The following is a 17,819-nucleotide window of genomic DNA, read 5'->3' as shown; positions in this document are numbered from 1 at the left end:
GACATTGCCCGAAGACTCGTAGTCGAGAGTGGGGGTAATGACGTCGTAGCTCTCGCTCGCTCCATTCACTGACCGGCCGTCGCCGCGAGTAGTCGTTATTCTGTCCTGCTTTCTTCTGAACATCGATACCGTTCCAGGATCTAACGGAATATCCCGGAAGCGTGCTTCAGCCTTTACTATTTCTTTGTGTTCAAACTTTTTCATACGATTTTTTATCAGAGATCATTGTTGTTCTTAGTAGAAAGATCAATTTCAATCGACGCTTTTTAATCAGAGCCTGGAATGTATTTGTGAAAGCTACTTACTCTTGGTCTGTCTTTCTTACTCCCGTGTCTTTGCGTTGTGTGTGCGCTCGCGTTCGCGTGTATGATTTGTGTACATAATAGTATTTGTACGGATTCGAGAAGGTCTTTGGACGCGAAAGGATACGATCGATTACGATTCGTGGAAGGAGATATGACCGTCGCCGGAAAGGTAAGTTCTGATGAATTCTTTTTAATTTTCCGATTTTTCAAAATCAATTAAACGCGTCCAGAGCGTCGCGTTTACTGTTACAAATATCTTGATAATTGCTTAAGGTAAACATCATTTAGAGTTTCTTCACTGGTTTTACTACATTCTTAGAGTTGTAAGTTTACATCAGATACGGTGTTTTGTAGCTTTGATTCTGTTTTTGTTGATCGTAGAAACTGCAAAAAGCATTTTTACCGCGAACATCAAACCCGTATAAAATTGAAAACAGATTTAACGACATTTTTATTATCGGGATTTTGTTATTCTTACGTGGAAAGTTAGACAAAGATCATTTTCGTAACTGAACTATTTTATAAATTGCTTTTTTCGATTGTTATTGAATTTTATATTATTTTTAACTTGAGTTTAATAACTTAGAGTTTTACCTTTCTAATATTTCTTTATTGACAGTAACTAATGTCACCTAAATCGATTAAAATTATTAAATGTCATGTTTAACGATAGAAATTTATGAAATATAATTGCAACTTGTCTTTTTGTGTCTTGTTTATAAACTGACTTGCTAGAGTGGGATCGCGACCTAAATTAGAGCAACGAGATACGATGATAGTATTCTTAACTTTCAAAAATATTTTTTGTCAAACATTACGATATTTTATACCATATTAAGTTGTCGCGATACAATATTTTACATTTACAAAAAATTAACTATAACTTTTACGGTTTTTGTTCTTATTTAAAGCAAACTTTCTTCTTTTCAGCAATAAAGGTACACTATTTTAATTATTATTTACATTTATAATAATAAATTAGTTTTTCGCTTTTGTTTATTTATAATTTGTTCTATCATTTTATAATGTCTATAAATTCACTTTTAAACTCATTGCAGACAAAATGTAGCGAAATTAACGAAAGTAGAATGTAGTTTGAAATTAATATTTACTTAGAAAGCAGAGTTTATTGTACAAACCTTTTATATTTTGATATTAGAAGTTTTAAAAACAAGTTAAAATGCAGTTCCAGTTATGGCGATTACATATGGCCTTACTAAAAAAGGAAACTTGAAAATTTACATAATTTGTTATATAAGTTATAACAGCTTCAATCAAATTGATCTAAATATTAACCAATCCTTTTTCTTCTCCATTCTACTTTTAAATATTTCTAAATATTTTGAAGAACTTACTGTTATTTATTATATTGTTAAAATAAAAGTACAAGCATTAAGGCGTTAAAGAAATGTTAGTAAAACGAAGAAACAACAAAATAAAATGAATATGCGAGTTAACAAAGAAATTAAACACTTACGGTATCACTGCGCATTATATGGCCACGAGTTGTATGACTTATATTCTCATGTATCGTATAACCTCGCGCTATATCACATGCGTTGTTTTTGTACTATATCATCAAATGTATAACCTCGCGCTATATTGCCATATGTTATACACCTTACTTTATATTGCTATACGTTATCAAACCTCGCGTTATATGACTAGTCGTTGTTAAAACACAACTCATCGTTAAAAAAAAATTTTACTTAATACTTGAATGTAATCTATGCATATTAATTTAAATGCCTTTTGAAGATTGCATAGAAGTTGATTCTACATGTCATATTTTACACGCTGCGAATTTATAGGCTCACATCTATAATTAACGCAAACGCAATTTTAGCCATTGATACTCGGCCAATTTCGAGAAAAATATCTCTAAAATTAAAAAAAAATTGATAGTTGTGTATATTCAGGTTTATTGAATATTTTATTCAATATGCATAAAGATTATCGACAGTTCACCAATATTTTATCGATACTCAACAACACCTCGATGTTGTTAAGTCGGATGAATTTACGTTCTGTAAAGTTTTTTCTATTCTTTACTTATTTTTATTCAAATTTAATTCTTTATAATTTTATCATTAAAATCTATTCATTCTCGTCTGAATTTTAAACGGATCCGTTTTAAGAAAATGTGTATTCGAACTTCAGCTAATATCGATAGTGTTATCGATAAATATTGCAAATATCATTATCGATAATATCATTAACACACCGGATGACCGAAATAGAATGTAACATTTTATCGTACAACTCTCCTTACTCGTATTTAAGTTTCTAATCTAACCTGATAGACCATGTACATAATCAAATCATTCTCATTTAAAATTACATTAAATTAAATTCGTTCGAACATCGAATAACATATTAATGTATCGATAATTATAACTAATTATGATTACCACAGTTTCTCTAGGCAAAGTTAATTCAGGTTAGGTTTTCCTTTCTTTTATTCTTGATATACCGGTGATTAATGAGTGTGATGGTCAGCGATATAATATGCGTGCAAACGTTGTTATTCACAGACGTAGGTAATGAAAATTTCATTAACAATAAACTTTCTCCAATCATAAATTGGCAATTTTATATGTTTACATAGGTAAAACATGTACGTATACTTTATTTCACACATCGCTCGGTTAATTGCTGCATTTTGCGCTTCGTTGACGACATTGTACAAAATATAAGAATGTGATCTTATCAATTTGCAAATGAATCTTTTATGTATTTGTATCAAAAACATTTGTAGTATCAAAATTTGTAGAGCAAAACGGTTGTTTGAGAACAATTTGTGTTTACTATGTTTTCAGTATATTGAAGCAAACAGTGAGCTCCTTGAGAAGTATTAATAAATAACATTTGTATATCAGCTTCAGTTTGAACATCAAATATGTGTTTAGCGAGCGGGAGTTTGGGGACCTGAGTTCTTAGGAATTTACAAGTTTGAAAATTCTGAAACTTGGAAATTAAAAAATTTAGGAATTTTCAAATATAATTTTTTACATTTGATAACTCTTTCATTTAGCAATCTTTATATTTAAGAATCCACGTTTGCGAATTTTAGAAGTTTGGAAAATTATGAATTTGCGAACTTACAAATTAAAAATTTAAATGCACATTTTCAACTGCAGATATTGATTTATCAATGTCCGTGAGTGCACGTTTGCGTGCGATACATTATCACGAAAAATGCATTGATAAAACACTCATAGACCTCCGTGCATACGTTTTTCTTTATTTCCTTCTGCAAAATATAGTCGTAAAGTTTACCTCCAGAGCGCCCTATATTTACTTTACCGGCAATTTTCACGACCATAGGTAAGCGTGTGCTTAATTCTTAGAGTAACTGTACATGAACGTTTTATTGGTTGATTTACGGCTTGCTTATGTTCCAATATATATTGGGTTTTCGATTCTCTCTATTATATTGCAGATACCTGCGTAAGTGTATAATTGAGAAGGTTGGGCTTGGGAAAGCGATATGTAGCCTGACGTAGGAGCGCACGAAGCCGTTGGTAGGGCATAGGCTGCAACCCGTGACATGCAGTGTCGTAAATTTCACGCTTTTTTCGTTATGGTCCTGTGTCTTGTCTCTTTTAACCCTTTCGATACAATCACCTCTGTCGAAAACCGTTCCCCTACTGACACTTAACGAACGGTTTGCTTTTCCTCGGCTTCCGGTCATTTTTTAAGAAAAATAAATAAATGTACTAAGCATGCGACTGTGCACGTGCAGAGCGCATAAAAATGAAAATCGTAACGTAACTTAATAAAAATTCGAGTAAAAGTAAATTTACGTGACAAGTCTGTCAAGTATAAAATTACTTAACTGAATCGTAATTAGAACAAGTCTGTATATTTTTTATTTTAATTGTTTTGTGTTAATCTGGTGTATTTTTAAGCATTTAAAAAATTTCAAGCTTTTAATTTTATTCAATAGTAAATTTATCCAAGATTTTCTGATCATAAAATTCATATTCCTGAAATTTTACCACTTTATTTTTTTACACAATGTGTCGTAATAAAATGTATGTAGCGTAATGTAATAAATAAAACGAACAGAGGTGATAATTATTTTTAAATTGTAATCATTGAGAACAATTGATGTCGATCGTCGTTTAATATCTCACGATACGTACACCATTTAAATCAATTACCTATTTAATATTATAACTATCTACCTTATGTTTGATATTAATATTTAAAGTGAGCGATCTTATTGGGTCACCATTTATATTTATATGCGAAATGTTTATTTATTTGTTTACATCTGTAAATATTTGTGAGGTTAAAGGGAAAGACGTAATTTTGATTAAACACGTGAAAATTATATCGTATTATACGATGTTGAATAATATGAAGTTAAAAATGTTCACTATGGTTAGTATCCATTGGCAATAAATTGATCTTGATTGTTTATTAAGGAGAAATATGTAGCGAGTTAATAGTATCGCCTTCGACATTAACATTCATCACTGTGTCTCTAGCAAGTGATCAACACTTTCTGTCGACTTTCATTGAAATGTTTTACGTTATACCTACAGGTATAAGGTCAGAGATTTCGTTATTAATAAATATAGAATATTACCGGGTACTAAACATTTTAAAAATATTACTATGCATTTATAATAAATATACCATCATAACAAAAATACAGAAAGTTAAATTCTCGAATAATTTAACTTATTCTCTCAATGAATAATAATATATGTAACACGAATAAAATTGCAAAATATTTTAATAATACATTCGTTAATAAATTTTTATTCACATAGAAAATCAATGTAAGGAATTATAAAATAAAACCGATGAGATTATTTTATAATGTGCTTACTTAATTACCGAGTAAATGATTTGGAAATTATTCTCGATATGAAATAGGAATTTTTTTTAATTACTGATTTTCTACTTGTAAAGTAGGAGAGTTCAGAATAAAAGAACAGTATTTGCCGCGTCTCTTTACTTTCACCTGGATCTTTGCTAACAGTCATATCCGGTAACCTGAAAGAGCTATACTTCGTTTAAGCTAACTTCTTTTAAACTTACTTCTCCTTCAAAGATTTTCATATGAAATACAGATTTATCATTCAAGAAAGATGAGAATATATCGATAATTATATTCTCGGGAATATTGTAATTTGTAAAATAAAAATTTATTTTTTTAGTAAACAAAATTTATCTTCAATGCATATAATTTTACATTGTATAGTTTTTAATATTGTACCTATTTATTTTCTTTTACTACATTGATTCTGTTACAAAAATTGTATTAAAGTATTGATGACGTTTCTTGGAAAAATACTACGTAGTGTTTATTATTCAACAACCGATATGAAAGTGGACACAGTAGAGTATTTATAATTTTAGAAGTTTAGAATTTTGAAAATTTAAAAAGTTGGAATTTAGATATTTAAGAATTTGTGAATGCAGAAATGTGCAAATTTTCAAGTTTGAGAATTTAGAAACTTAAGATTTAGAAATTTGTTAATTTTGCAATTTAAAATTTAGGAAGGGAAATATAGAAGTTTGTTAAATTTAGAAATTATGCAATTGATCTTCCAAAACGGAAAGTAATTGGGAGTGGCTCTTCTCTTATCTAGCCCAAAAGTTACGCTCCAATATACTTCGTACAAAAGTAAAGTAAAGCTAATAGATACATGAACGTTTTAAAAGAAATAGTTATTTAGAAATGATTCATTTTCCAATTTTTTTTAGAAATACGTGGACTGTACCATCTTGGAAACTGAAAGCATCATTGACGCAGAAGACTCTTCTTACGATAGCGATTACGAAACTGAGGATCCAATCGGATCCACCAACGTCCATTCACAAGTGGAATTACAGGTATATTGATTTTTATTAAATATAACCATTCGTACAATAAATCCTTGATTATTTTATTATGTTTCAGTACAAAGGTCTTATCTTTTGATTTGATAAAAAAAGGTAGTTCTATAAAAAAGAAAAATTAATGTCTTTTATATGTTTTCCACTTGTAAAATAATTATTCAACCACATTAAATTATATGTCTCAATGCTTGCTCGAAATATTTCCGAGAATCAACCGTTTCGTGGATATTCGAAAGAACTAATCTGAAAAGGACATCCTGTGATATGCTACGTTTTAAATATATGCAAAACAGTTGACATTTCGGAACACCGTTATCTTCTTAACTGGTGCTAATTAATTATTTAATATGACATTATAGGCGACTACTCCAAATCATTCAGATGTGTCCAGGACCGCCTCAGATACCTTGGCTGCAGAATTTGCAGAATATGTCACCGTTCAAGGAAGTCCTCCTAATCAGAGTCCAGGTAAACGGTTTTCTGTAAAAATGACATCACTTTCTTTTCGATAAAAAAGTTAACTGTACAGCTATCGACACAAATGTAAAATAACATCTTATTTTCTGTGTTACACTTTTATTCCGGAATGCGTTATAACTATTGATCTTCTATGGCACACCTAATAAATAACAATTTGTATTATAACGTATCTTAAAATTGAAACTGTACATAAAATATTAATTATTCATTCTCCTCGAACTAAATTCACCTTGAAAAAAGAAAAAGAGATTTGTACCAACCTGTGTGGAGATCAGTCGTAGGTTTGCAACGCTACTATTTAACGATTCACGAAACATTTGAAAGTTGAAGCATTTCCTTACGAGAATATATCATCACTTCTCCTTGGAACCTTTGCAATTTTCAAATCATGCACTTTAAAGATCATCTTTAAATTTTGATCACATCATGCTCGTACCTATCACAAATTTCTCTAACATTTTAGGGATTCCTCCCCTCCTGGCACTGATGCTTCGTGTGTTTCAACCGAAGATCCTAAACTTCTTTATGTGACAGGCCATCATACATATTTGAGTCTATTCGAGGTCGGGTTTCTTACTACTCTCCTCGGTGAGTTGTCCTCATTCACCTGCTTCTTGTATTTATAGAACCCTCTTAGAAATTTTTCCGAATTAAACATCTTCCTGCTAACCGTCGGTCTAACTATTGATTTCGCTAATAATTGTCGTTTAAAATTTATTCTCATTTTTAACAACTTCGACTCGACATACACTGTCGAGCACGCTGGTCTTCTCTAGAACAGGCATGCCCAACTGGTAGCTCACGAGCAACTGTCCAGGGTGTTTCATCTAACTGCCACCCTTAACTATTTTATTTACATCTTCTGATTTCAGCTTTCTGAATAAAACTTGGTTAAATATTAAGACGATGGGGATCTGCTTTCTTTAAAAGGCTTTCTTCCTGGAGAAGGATAATAGCGTGCTCGGCACTGTATATTCGGATGCAATGTAGGCTTCCTTTTGTTAAGGAAACGAGCCTTCAATTTTGGAGGATCAAATTGTTAATTTACAAATTTTTAATTTCCAGAAGATCTCCAAATCCTCTCAAATTTGTCGCATTCCTAAATTTCTATATTTACAGATTTTTATTCTAAATTTCTAAAATTAGAAATGGACCAATCAAAAGCTAGTATGTCACCATTTTCCCTAAGGAAGCTTACTGTGCCCGCCAATGTATATAACACTGCACTGCCACGTTAATTTTCGTACTTGGCATAAATTTTATCGCGTAAAAGGTTTACTATATAAAACTCAAGTATTAAGATGTAATAACTAATTTGATTTTAACTAACAAGAGCACTACAACTCAATATTATAATTATTTTGGAAATTGATATGTATATAACAATAGTAATTTATATGTAACAACAACCGCGTATGAAACATCGGCTTGGGGGGACTAATGATAGTGCAGCATTTAATTTTGTCATATAAATAAAAATATTTGTCTTATTTCAGCTTTGTAATTGTCCCCAGTTAGCTTGAATCGATGTACTTGTCTATTCTAATTAATTTTTATAATATATTTGTTAATACCGTCGTTATTTTATTTTATAGAAACAGCAGATTAATTGAAATATGCGTGTAGCTTTCAGAAGTTTGATCTCCACATGGGCAAGTACATACATAGCAAGATGTTGAGGTCCTAAGGACTCAGTGAAAAAGGAGCTGTTGTATCTACTTTCTAAAGATATATATTTTTCAATTAGTCCTTTTAATGTTAAATTAAAACTATAGTTTTATAAATACTTTTGTCTAATTTACTCGAAATCGGTAAAAATGGAGTTGCACTTTGCCTATAGTTTATTAAGCGAGCTATTAATTATTTACCTATAAACATTTTACATGATTAGAGTGCATAGATCAACAAATATGACATAGTGAATAGCAAAATATATTAACAAGTTCAGTTCCAGGATAACAGGTTCATTTTATAAAAGAGTGGTTTGTGACGAATAAATTTCCAGTTAACATTAAGTACTGGGGGTAGAGACCATGTTAATCAGTCAAACTTTACTTGAAAATATGTATCAATTGCGTTATTAATAGATGTAAATTATTTGATTTTTTAGGGTACACGGCTAGAGTAGAGTTTGCTCTGAAACTTGGTTATACCGAACGTTTAGTTCAAACGGCATTACAAAAATTGGGCCCAGATCCAGAACAAAATGAACTTTTGGCAGAATTGATCAAACTCGGAGCTAGTTGTTCCCAAAAGTCGATCGACGCACCGGAAGAGTCTGATAGCGTTCTAGACAATGATTTAGTTACTAATGAAAGTAGTGGATGCTCCAGCAGGCTTAGGCCTGTTGTGATCGACGGAAGTAACGTAGCAATGAGTCATGGAAACAAAGAAATATTTTCCTGCAGAGGGATCAAGATTTGTGTAAATTGGTTTAAAGCTAGAGGACATAAAGAGATTACCGTGTTCGTGCCAAAGTGGAGGAAGGAAGCTTCCCGAATTGATAATCCAATCGCTGATCAAGAGATTCTCGGTGAATTGGAAAGAGATCGTTTATTGGTTTTTACTCCATCTAGGTTTGTATTCATGTATGAATTACACTTCCAAATTCATAGGTTTCTAAATCTTTTTAAATCTCCAGAGTTCAACAAAATTTATTGTACATTTAAATTTTTGATTTCAGATTAATAGGTGGTAAGAGAATGGTTTGTTACGATGATCGTTATATTTTGAGATTAGCTGCAGAAATTGATGGCATTGTTGTCAGCAATGATAATTATAGAGACTTGGCACAGGAAAGTCCAGAATTTCGGAAAGTTATAGAAGAAAGGATTTTGATGTATACTTTTGTAAATGACCGGTTTATGCCACCAGATGATCCATTAGGTAGAAGTGGCCCTACTTTAGAAAATTTTTTAAGAATTTCTCCGAGAAAATCTGATCCAGCCCCTCCTTGTCCATATGCAAAGGTGTATAATTGATCAAAAAATATAGTATTTCAATACTTGTTTAAATATTTTAACCATTCTTTGAACATTTTTTTATTACAGAAATGCACTTACGGAAATAAATGTAAGTTTCGGCACCCGGAAAGAGGTCCTCATCCTCAAAAATCAGTTACAGAAAAATTAGTAGAACACGTGCAAAAGCATCTTCAAGCGAAAGATCCAAGTCCAAGTCTTCTTTTGCCAACTAATATATCGCCCAATGTATCTCAACATCAGCCATTGTGTAAAACTAGATCAGCAGTAACTACCAGCGTCCAACGATTACCTTCAGTTATAAAAAGTAAATCCGTAGAAAATGTTGCTATTGAGCATCCAACAAATTCTGGAGTGCAAGGAACACAAACAACTCCTACCATAAGTTCTCAAGGTAGAGATAAAAATGTATACAGTGGTGGAATTAAAAGAAAAATTACAATAGAACTACGTACTTAGTTTTTTTTATTATAAAAGTTTATAACTTGATGTTATACAAATGTCACAGGTGTGGAACGCGCAATTGTATTGTTATATTTTATTAGCAGGTTATCATCCCTCCTGTTGGTCAGCAGGAATGAATAAATCAGGATTGAATAAATCAGACGGAGAACCTCCAAATATGCACAGAAAACTTCAGAGACAATTAACTTTGAATCCAGTTTACGATCCTCGCCTTCGTCGATCGAGTCAATACCAACAAGCATCATCAATGAACTCGTTACCACCACAATCTTCCAGAGTACAACATAGACCTTTAACTAGACATTCTAGCAACGAGTCACCTTATAGAGTTGACATGAAGTAAGTGTGCACACTATTTTATACAATTAGACATATGTTAGTACTTTCAAACTGTCACATATGAATGCCGAATTTAATTTAATTATTTAGCTGGGATCATTTCGAAGGAAGACAGGGACATCAACATGTAACGCGTATTGCTTCGGCACCAGAGTCTTATCAAGCTTGGTTACCAAATAATTCAAATATGGCTTCGCCTTCGCCGTCAAATCAACAACTAGCTGCTTCAGACAGACAGTTAAATGTTTCTGTACATCCATTGTACGCAGCTATGCCTTCAGAGATGTTAAGAGAACTTCTTGACATCAGATCACAGATACTTCATCATTTAGTAACTGTTTTTCCTGAAGAACATGTGAGGACTGCTATGTTAATGCATCCATTTGAAACAGATGCAATAGAAATTTGTATTGCAATTTTAAAGATGTATCCTCAATAACAGAATAAGAAGCATTCTTTTTTCATTTATTTAATTTGTATTTATTATATAAAGATAACAAAATGTAATGATGAGATTAAAATTAGAAAAGTATTGTGATACCCATTAAAGTTTTTATGAAATAAACATTCAAGTAATTTCTTATACAGTTTGGATTTTTATTTAAACATACAGTATCCTGTTGCGAACTGTGCAAAAAATTAAAAAAAGGAATTCAAGTTCATATCATGAAATTGATATTTCAAAACAGAAATTAAAAGATTTATATTTCGAAAGTAGTATGTGTAATATTTAACAAAAAATTATAGTTCATAGTAATTTATTATTATAAATGCAGTTGGAACACATAATTACAAGGACCTTAACAACTGAAATTAAATTTAAAAATTAATTATGTTTTAAACGGATCACAATAACAGCTTTTAAATAGCATTTCCGTTTTTCAATTTTAATATAAAATATCAACTACGTAAAAGTTCAGTTGCATTTCTGTAGCAAAGATAATTATAGTTTTAATAATGCCAATCAATCATGTAATAACTTGAAGAGATATAACGACAATTGTAAAATAAAATACACTAACTTTGGTTTTACTTCTATTACTTCTATTGGATGATATGGAAACACTAAAATTAGATACTACAAAAGAATACCCAAAAATTGAAAAAAAAAGAAAATGCCATGTTGGATATGTACTTGAAAAGAAAAGGTATGATATTTTGTAAGAAATTCAAAATTAGAAATTTTTTGGACATCCTTCGGTGTGTACGGTTCTGATTTATTCGTTTCAATCAATACCAATAGCCGAAATCTACTGTTGTTCATTCGGATTTACAATTGTCTTTAATCCTTTTATTAGTAATGTTATAGTAATGATTGCTGTTTTTTCACTTTATACATGCATTTGAACTATTTTAAAAAAAAATGATAATAAATAATTTTTAAAAATATTGTACAATGAGAAAAAAAATACAATGAAATATGAACTTTATAGTTAAATTGTTCATTACTATAGCTTCAAAATAAAAACGCTCACCTTCAATTATAAATTCTAAATGTAAATTTTATTTTTCGTTATGTAAAATCTTTTATTTAACTAATGTGATAAATTTTGATAGTTTTTGTGAAATGTGAGTATCAAAGTACAAACAGCATTCATTATCATCAATGGTTCACATAAATGCTTTAAGTATTTCATAAAATAAAGATTTTGTAGTTGTTTTTAAAATAATGATCATAATAATGATCACAATACAGTTTAAAATAACACATAAAAATGCTATACAATGTTCTGTTGACAATTTTAAATATAATGAAAAACAATTTCAATGTAAGTTCCAATTAGTACCATTAACAAACTATACATCTCACAATTACAATATTTTATGTTAAAGTCCATAGCTTCACAAGTGAATCTTCATATTTCGATCAGTTCAAATAATTGAAGTTTATAGAATTTTAAAATCTCTTTCACTATTTAGCATTTTACTGTTGTAAAATACAAGTTCCTCGTGCTTTATTTTAGCGGCTGTTGATAAATAACATTCAAAAAATTCTCTCATAGAAGAGAAGGTAAGCTTGGCTTTGTAGTACAGTCGTTTCATCGACTTCTGATACTCTAAAAAATAAAAATAAATCGTGTACAAAATAGAAATGTTGGTGTATGTTCATATAAAAATAAAAATAAAATTCAACTGATATTATTTTTAATGAAATCTACAACTAATCAATATTAAGGAAAAGCAAAGATTCATTTAATGTAATTTCAAACCATTTTAAAATCAATTAACTTATTTCCATGCAAATCTTATTTAACAATCATTAAAATATTTTTCGCATTAATCTAAAATCGCATTATCCATTTAATGAGTTATTATTTATCACGTATACAGTCTCTCAGTTCAATGTTTTCATGTTAGACTGTGAATGTTAAACTTATAGTCGCATAAAACGGGGGAAAAAATATGTACCTAGAATCCGAGACATAGTACCACTTTCCAGGTGGTGGTTCGATTATAGTTGGGAGGGTTGAAGTTGTTTCTTCAGTTTTAGAATCAGAACTTGATGAGTATGAGTTCTCTTGCATATCCTGCGGATCCTTTGGCGGTAAAAATGACCACCGAGGATCATCTGGCTTTAATGGTAACCGAGACTAAAGAATATATTAATTAGTAGAAAATTTTAATACTTTAATACATATTTAATATTAAGATCATTACCTTTACATAAGCAACATAATGTCCGCCATGAATAGTTCCACTATGTTCAACGACACCGTAGAGTGCATAAATTCTAGGTTTTTTATGATTTTTACAAATGGGTGATAGATCGAGTAAAGTAGGAAATGAAACGTGTCTTGTTACTTTTCGAAAATCAATTCGTTGTGCTTGAAAACGTTTTAAGTGTAGAATCAAAACTGCAGGTACTCGAGAAATTAGGTACTGTTTTGTACTTGGAGTACATACCATCTTACAATCTCCTTTTACCTAGAATTATGAAAAACATATATTTATATACGACAAATTTAAAGAAAAAGATAATATAAGAGTGGTGGATGGTATAAGAGATAAGGCTATCTATCTGCTACGATTAAATTTCTGTGTGATATCGCTATACCTTTTTTTCCCTGGCAGTACAAGCCTCGCAACCAACTTTATTACTACCACTCATCAATTCTAAAGCCGCAAATTGTTTTAAGCACGATTGTATTAAACATTCTCCTTCTTTAGTTGGATATTTAATAGGCGATTGCTGACTGTTAGAACTGATAATTATTTTTGAAATTTCAGAAATGAGCCCATCAAATGTATTGTTAACCTCATTTGAGTATTCTTCTATTTTTCTTCTTGCTGGCCTATCATTTATATAAAAGTTAAAAAAGTTATAATTGGATAATTATATTGCAATCAGTACGAATAATGAGTTCAGTTAAACCACAGATAAACAATACCATTCATCCCAAGCTTCTTTTGTTACGGTCTGATCAAGCTTGGATACTGGCCTTTCATTAATTACTCCATTTTCTCCATTTATACCACCAGAAATAGGACTATTTGGACTTTCTTCAGATGAAATTGAACTAGGACTAATCGTTGATACTTCTGGACTCGTTAAATTTGAATTTACTGCTAAAGAAGTAGAAAGAGAGAATCCAGTTTGGACTTCACTTTCATTTTCTACACTTTCAGAGCTGTCTAATCCATCCGAAACTTTTGGTTGTGATGAATTTACCACGCATGCATTCGTTGGACTTGAACTATACAAACATATAAATCGTTTATTAAACAAACATTTATTTAATAAAATTAAATTTCATTTTATGATAATGACATACCCAGGTAATGTTTTTGTACTAAAATTATCTTGGAGTTGTAGTAAATTCAAATTATTTGTTGGAGTCATTTGCAAACCATTATTTAATGGTAGCTCATTCATATTTTCATTTGATTTCATTACATCAGTCGATGGAGAAGCAGGACTTGCCAATGCAGACTGCTTTTCTGAACTACAACCTGATTCAGCTACTTCTGGAAGACCCTCTGCTTCTATGTTATCTTCTACATCCGCATCACCCTTTTCTAAAAAGTAAAATTTACATCTTTCTTTACCAAATTATGCTTATTATATTTATCTATTATATTTATGCATACAAAATTACTATATATAACATGTACAAATTAATGTATATTACCTGATTCAAGTATACTACCATTGTTTTCTTCAGCAATATTATTGTCAAATGTGAACTTTTCGTAAATATTTATAATATTTTGCTTTCTATTCTTCCGATTTTTCCGGACAGGCGTCTCCTTTCTTGGTTGACATTTAGAAGGTGAATGCGAAATTACGTTGAAAGAATCTTCAAAACCACTATTCTTCCTTCTTAAATAAATGTAAATATAATACAAATATTTATTTATAATTACATATTAGTTAAAGCCTTAAGTTATAAAAATATATAATTTTTCAAACAATTAAATCTATGTAATACTATGTAACTGCTTTAGTAAATCTTACTTTAAAACGGGTGGTTGTGGTTTATCAGCCATTACTGGTAAACTTAAATCAAGAAAAGGTTCCATACTTTGTGAAGTGTGATGACAATCAAGACACTCTACTGTGGAAACTAAAACTCCACGAAAAACCAGTTCTGGGCCAAGTAACCTTGCGCTAGCCTGATTTCCGTAAAATTTTACACGTGATTTAAGACTGTCTTCAACTCCCTCTGGGTTGGTTTTTTCATTCAAACCAACTTCTTTTAAAATTATGCTTTGATATCTCTAAAAAAACAAAATTGTTTTGTTTATGAATCAAATTAGAAACAGCAATTACATAATGATGATACAAAATTATAAATAATTTAATGATTTTCATTGTCATAATTACATAATTAAATCTTACCCTAAGATCTTCATTTCGAACTATTTCTAAAAGATGTCTAAGAAGTTCGTGTGAATCATGTTGCCCTCCATCCATGCACTGCATTGTTTTCTTCTTAAATGAATTTAATAGCTCCGAGGGACGATATGCTTGACGTCCATCAGAGTTTTGCATTTCAGTAAGTGTCTTACACAAAATTGAAGTAAAACTACAATTTTGCCAGCCTTCTAAAGTACCTTCTATTGGAGGCTGAAATAAATATCCCTTTATTTTACTCAAATTTTAACAACATAATATGCTTTCTTAAGTTTAACAAATCTTATCTATTGTTTTATTTAACTTTTTTGTGATACTTTGTTATATCTGTTACTTATCACTCAAGATACTTAATACATATACATTCATTTCTTTCAGATAATAAATTTTGTTCCTAATAGCATAAATATGACAGATCCTTGAGGAAATTTAATGTCACTCACATATGGATGACATCAGAGCCAATGCATTAGTAAATTTAAAAATGATTAGAAAACAATCCAATAATATTATGTGTTTGCATCTTAATACCATATTGCTTGACATTAATAATACACTTGCAGATTATAGTATTATTTTATCATAATCTTAAACCTGTAAGTTGCAAACAATTTATTTTTAACAATGACTCACCAATTCAATTTCTTCTGAACTATTGGCAGGTTTGTGCTTTCCTCCTGGTAAAACAAATTTCTGTCCAGGAAGACGTAGATCCTCGAGAACCTTCACTAAGAAAGGTGTTTGTGCTAAACATTGTAAAACTGCATTGAAAAAACAAGTGTTTCCCAAATTCATTAAACCCTAAAAAAATTGTATTATACTGTAAATATAGGTACACTAATAGACTGTAATTGTACTACATTAGAACTATTATTGCTCATCTGTAATCAATATTACAAAATATACACACCCCTACTTTAGGAAGATTGTATAAAATTTGTTCTTTTTGATTTTTATCTACATTAACAGTCTCTTTTTGAAGTTGGTTTTGTATCACTTTATTTTGAGAGGGACTATTCATTGCTGTAGCAGCCCTTTTTACAAAGTCTATAGTTTCTTGAAGTTTTTTTCTGGAAATTCAAAGTAATTATTTAATTTGCAGCAAGTACTTAAAAATACTTTTTCTCAATAATATTATATTTACCTGCAACCAATATTAACTTCTATCTCGCATTCAAAACACCAAAGATTCCAATGAACAGTTTCTACAGCTAAGGAATGACAATCGCTATGTGGTGTTTTATAATGTTCTAAAGCATGTCCACATTGTTCTTTTCCACAACCTTGATGTCCACATTGCAAGCATATTAATATTCCTGAACTTATTGCACATTCCTGAAATTAAGATATTATAACCATAAAAATATCATTTACTATTAAATAAAGTAAATCTCATTTAAATTTAATATCAATACCTCTTCCTTAGATTTGATAGAATTACTTGTATTTTTTTTACAAGTTGCACATTCTATACTCATCCCTGTTTTAATAATATATTTTTTGATTTTATTAAAACTTACTGCTTTCCCAATATGTGGACATTTAGTCGCTAAAAAAATTTAATTAATTTAATTTAATTTGCAATATTATAAATAAACATGTAAAAAACAAAGGGTTATTAAGTTTCATTTTTTATCTTATATTTATAAACATTATTTTTCGTTCAGAAAATTAATTTATTTCTACTTGATGACTAGTAACTTCACAATCTTAATAGATTATTTAATGATAATTTAAGAAATATATTTCTAATAAAGAAACACAGGGTCATAATTCTGGAACACCTTTTTAAAATTCTAACCTGTAGCGAAGGATTTATCACATGAATCAGTCGAACCATCACTAAGATCTCCGTTTGGATCGGACTGTCGATTCCGTTTTTTACTCATTTTGACTTATTTTAAAGTTGCATGGAACTTAATCGCTACGTTTCTTTGTCTCCTCTACGTGAATTTAATAGTTTACTAAACAGAAAGCAAGCGTAAATTTGGTTATAAGTGTTCTAAAAAATAATTGTGCTAACCAAAATGAGTACCAACTGACAATATTACGTTTCATTGGGTTTTCTATATTGATGCATCGAAAAATATTCTTACGAACTAATAAAACAATCACTACTTATTTATAACGAACTAAGAAAAATGTTACGTCAAAAAATTACTGTCAGAACTGCTATTGCTTTCTGACTTGATATTTCGGCCACACATTTAGGAACTGAGTGGAACTGACTATTTGTTTAAAAGCGCAAGCGCTTTTACGATATTCATGCTTCCGATATATACACTAAGTGATCGTGCAGTTTATGTACTCCATACAGTTTAGAGATGACTATAGTCATATATACAGTTTTAGTATTTAAAAATTCGTATATTTAGGAATTTAAAAATCTGGGAATTTTGAAAATTTCGGAATTAAAAAATTTGAAAATTTCAAAGTTGAACAATAGCCGATTGTAATTTATCAGCACAATCTCTTCTTTCTATTGACATATTTTTGCTCACCCTATACATGACTAAAGAAACAGAAAATATAGAG

General features: G+C 30.3%; 2 protein-coding genes across 7 annotated transcripts; one reads left to right on the top strand and one right to left on the bottom strand.

Moving 5' to 3' along the window:
- The first annotated feature begins 65 nt into the window (after positions 1-65).
- On the top strand, positions 66-11,012 carry Regnase-1 (zinc finger CCCH-type containing protein regnase 1). Of its 2 annotated transcripts, none has more exons than XM_003704870.3 (8): positions 66-474; positions 6,030-6,158; positions 6,524-6,632; positions 8,755-9,220; positions 9,328-9,613; positions 9,695-10,019; positions 10,174-10,429; positions 10,520-11,012. In XM_003704870.3, the coding sequence occupies exons 1-8, from the start codon at positions 367-369 to the stop codon at positions 10,866-10,868; spliced, it is 2,028 nt and encodes a 675-aa protein (XP_003704918.1). In that variant the 5' UTR covers positions 66-366; the 3' UTR covers positions 10,869-11,012. The 2 variants fall into 2 exon arrangements, with proteins under 2 accessions (XP_003704918.1, XP_012144493.1); XM_012289103.2 differs by having other exon boundaries at positions 10,171-10,429.
- On the bottom strand, positions 10,074-17,500 carry Usp16-45 (ubiquitin specific protease 16/45). Of its 5 annotated transcripts, none has more exons than XM_012289100.2 (15): positions 17,328-17,500; positions 17,086-17,248; positions 16,700-16,833; positions 16,429-16,619; positions 16,195-16,354; positions 15,918-16,085; positions 15,270-15,497; positions 14,886-15,148; positions 14,560-14,750; positions 14,203-14,446; positions 13,870-14,124; positions 13,485-13,722; positions 13,088-13,354; positions 12,839-13,020; positions 10,074-12,486 (listed from the first exon to the last, which is right to left on the bottom strand). In XM_012289100.2, exons 2-15 carry the CDS (start codon positions 17,171-17,173, stop codon positions 12,414-12,416), a joined length of 2,682 nt encoding a protein of 893 aa, XP_012144490.1. In that variant the 5' UTR covers positions 17,174-17,248; positions 17,328-17,500; the 3' UTR covers positions 10,074-12,413. The 5 variants fall into 5 exon arrangements, with proteins under 5 accessions (XP_012144490.1, XP_012144486.1, XP_003704963.1 ...); XM_012289096.2 differs by having other exon boundaries at positions 13,819-14,124; positions 17,324-17,499; XM_003704915.3 differs by having other exon boundaries at positions 13,819-14,124; positions 17,328-17,499.
- Between the last annotated feature and the right edge of the window lie 319 nt (positions 17,501-17,819).

Source organism: Megachile rotundata, chromosome 1 (assembly GCF_050947335.1).
Source record: "Megachile rotundata isolate GNS110a chromosome 1, iyMegRotu1, whole genome shotgun sequence".
Taxonomy (NCBI): Eukaryota; Metazoa; Arthropoda; class Insecta; order Hymenoptera; family Megachilidae; genus Megachile; species Megachile rotundata.
The sequence above is the reverse complement of the archived record's forward strand: the minus strand, read 5'-3'. Positions and strand labels throughout refer to the sequence as shown.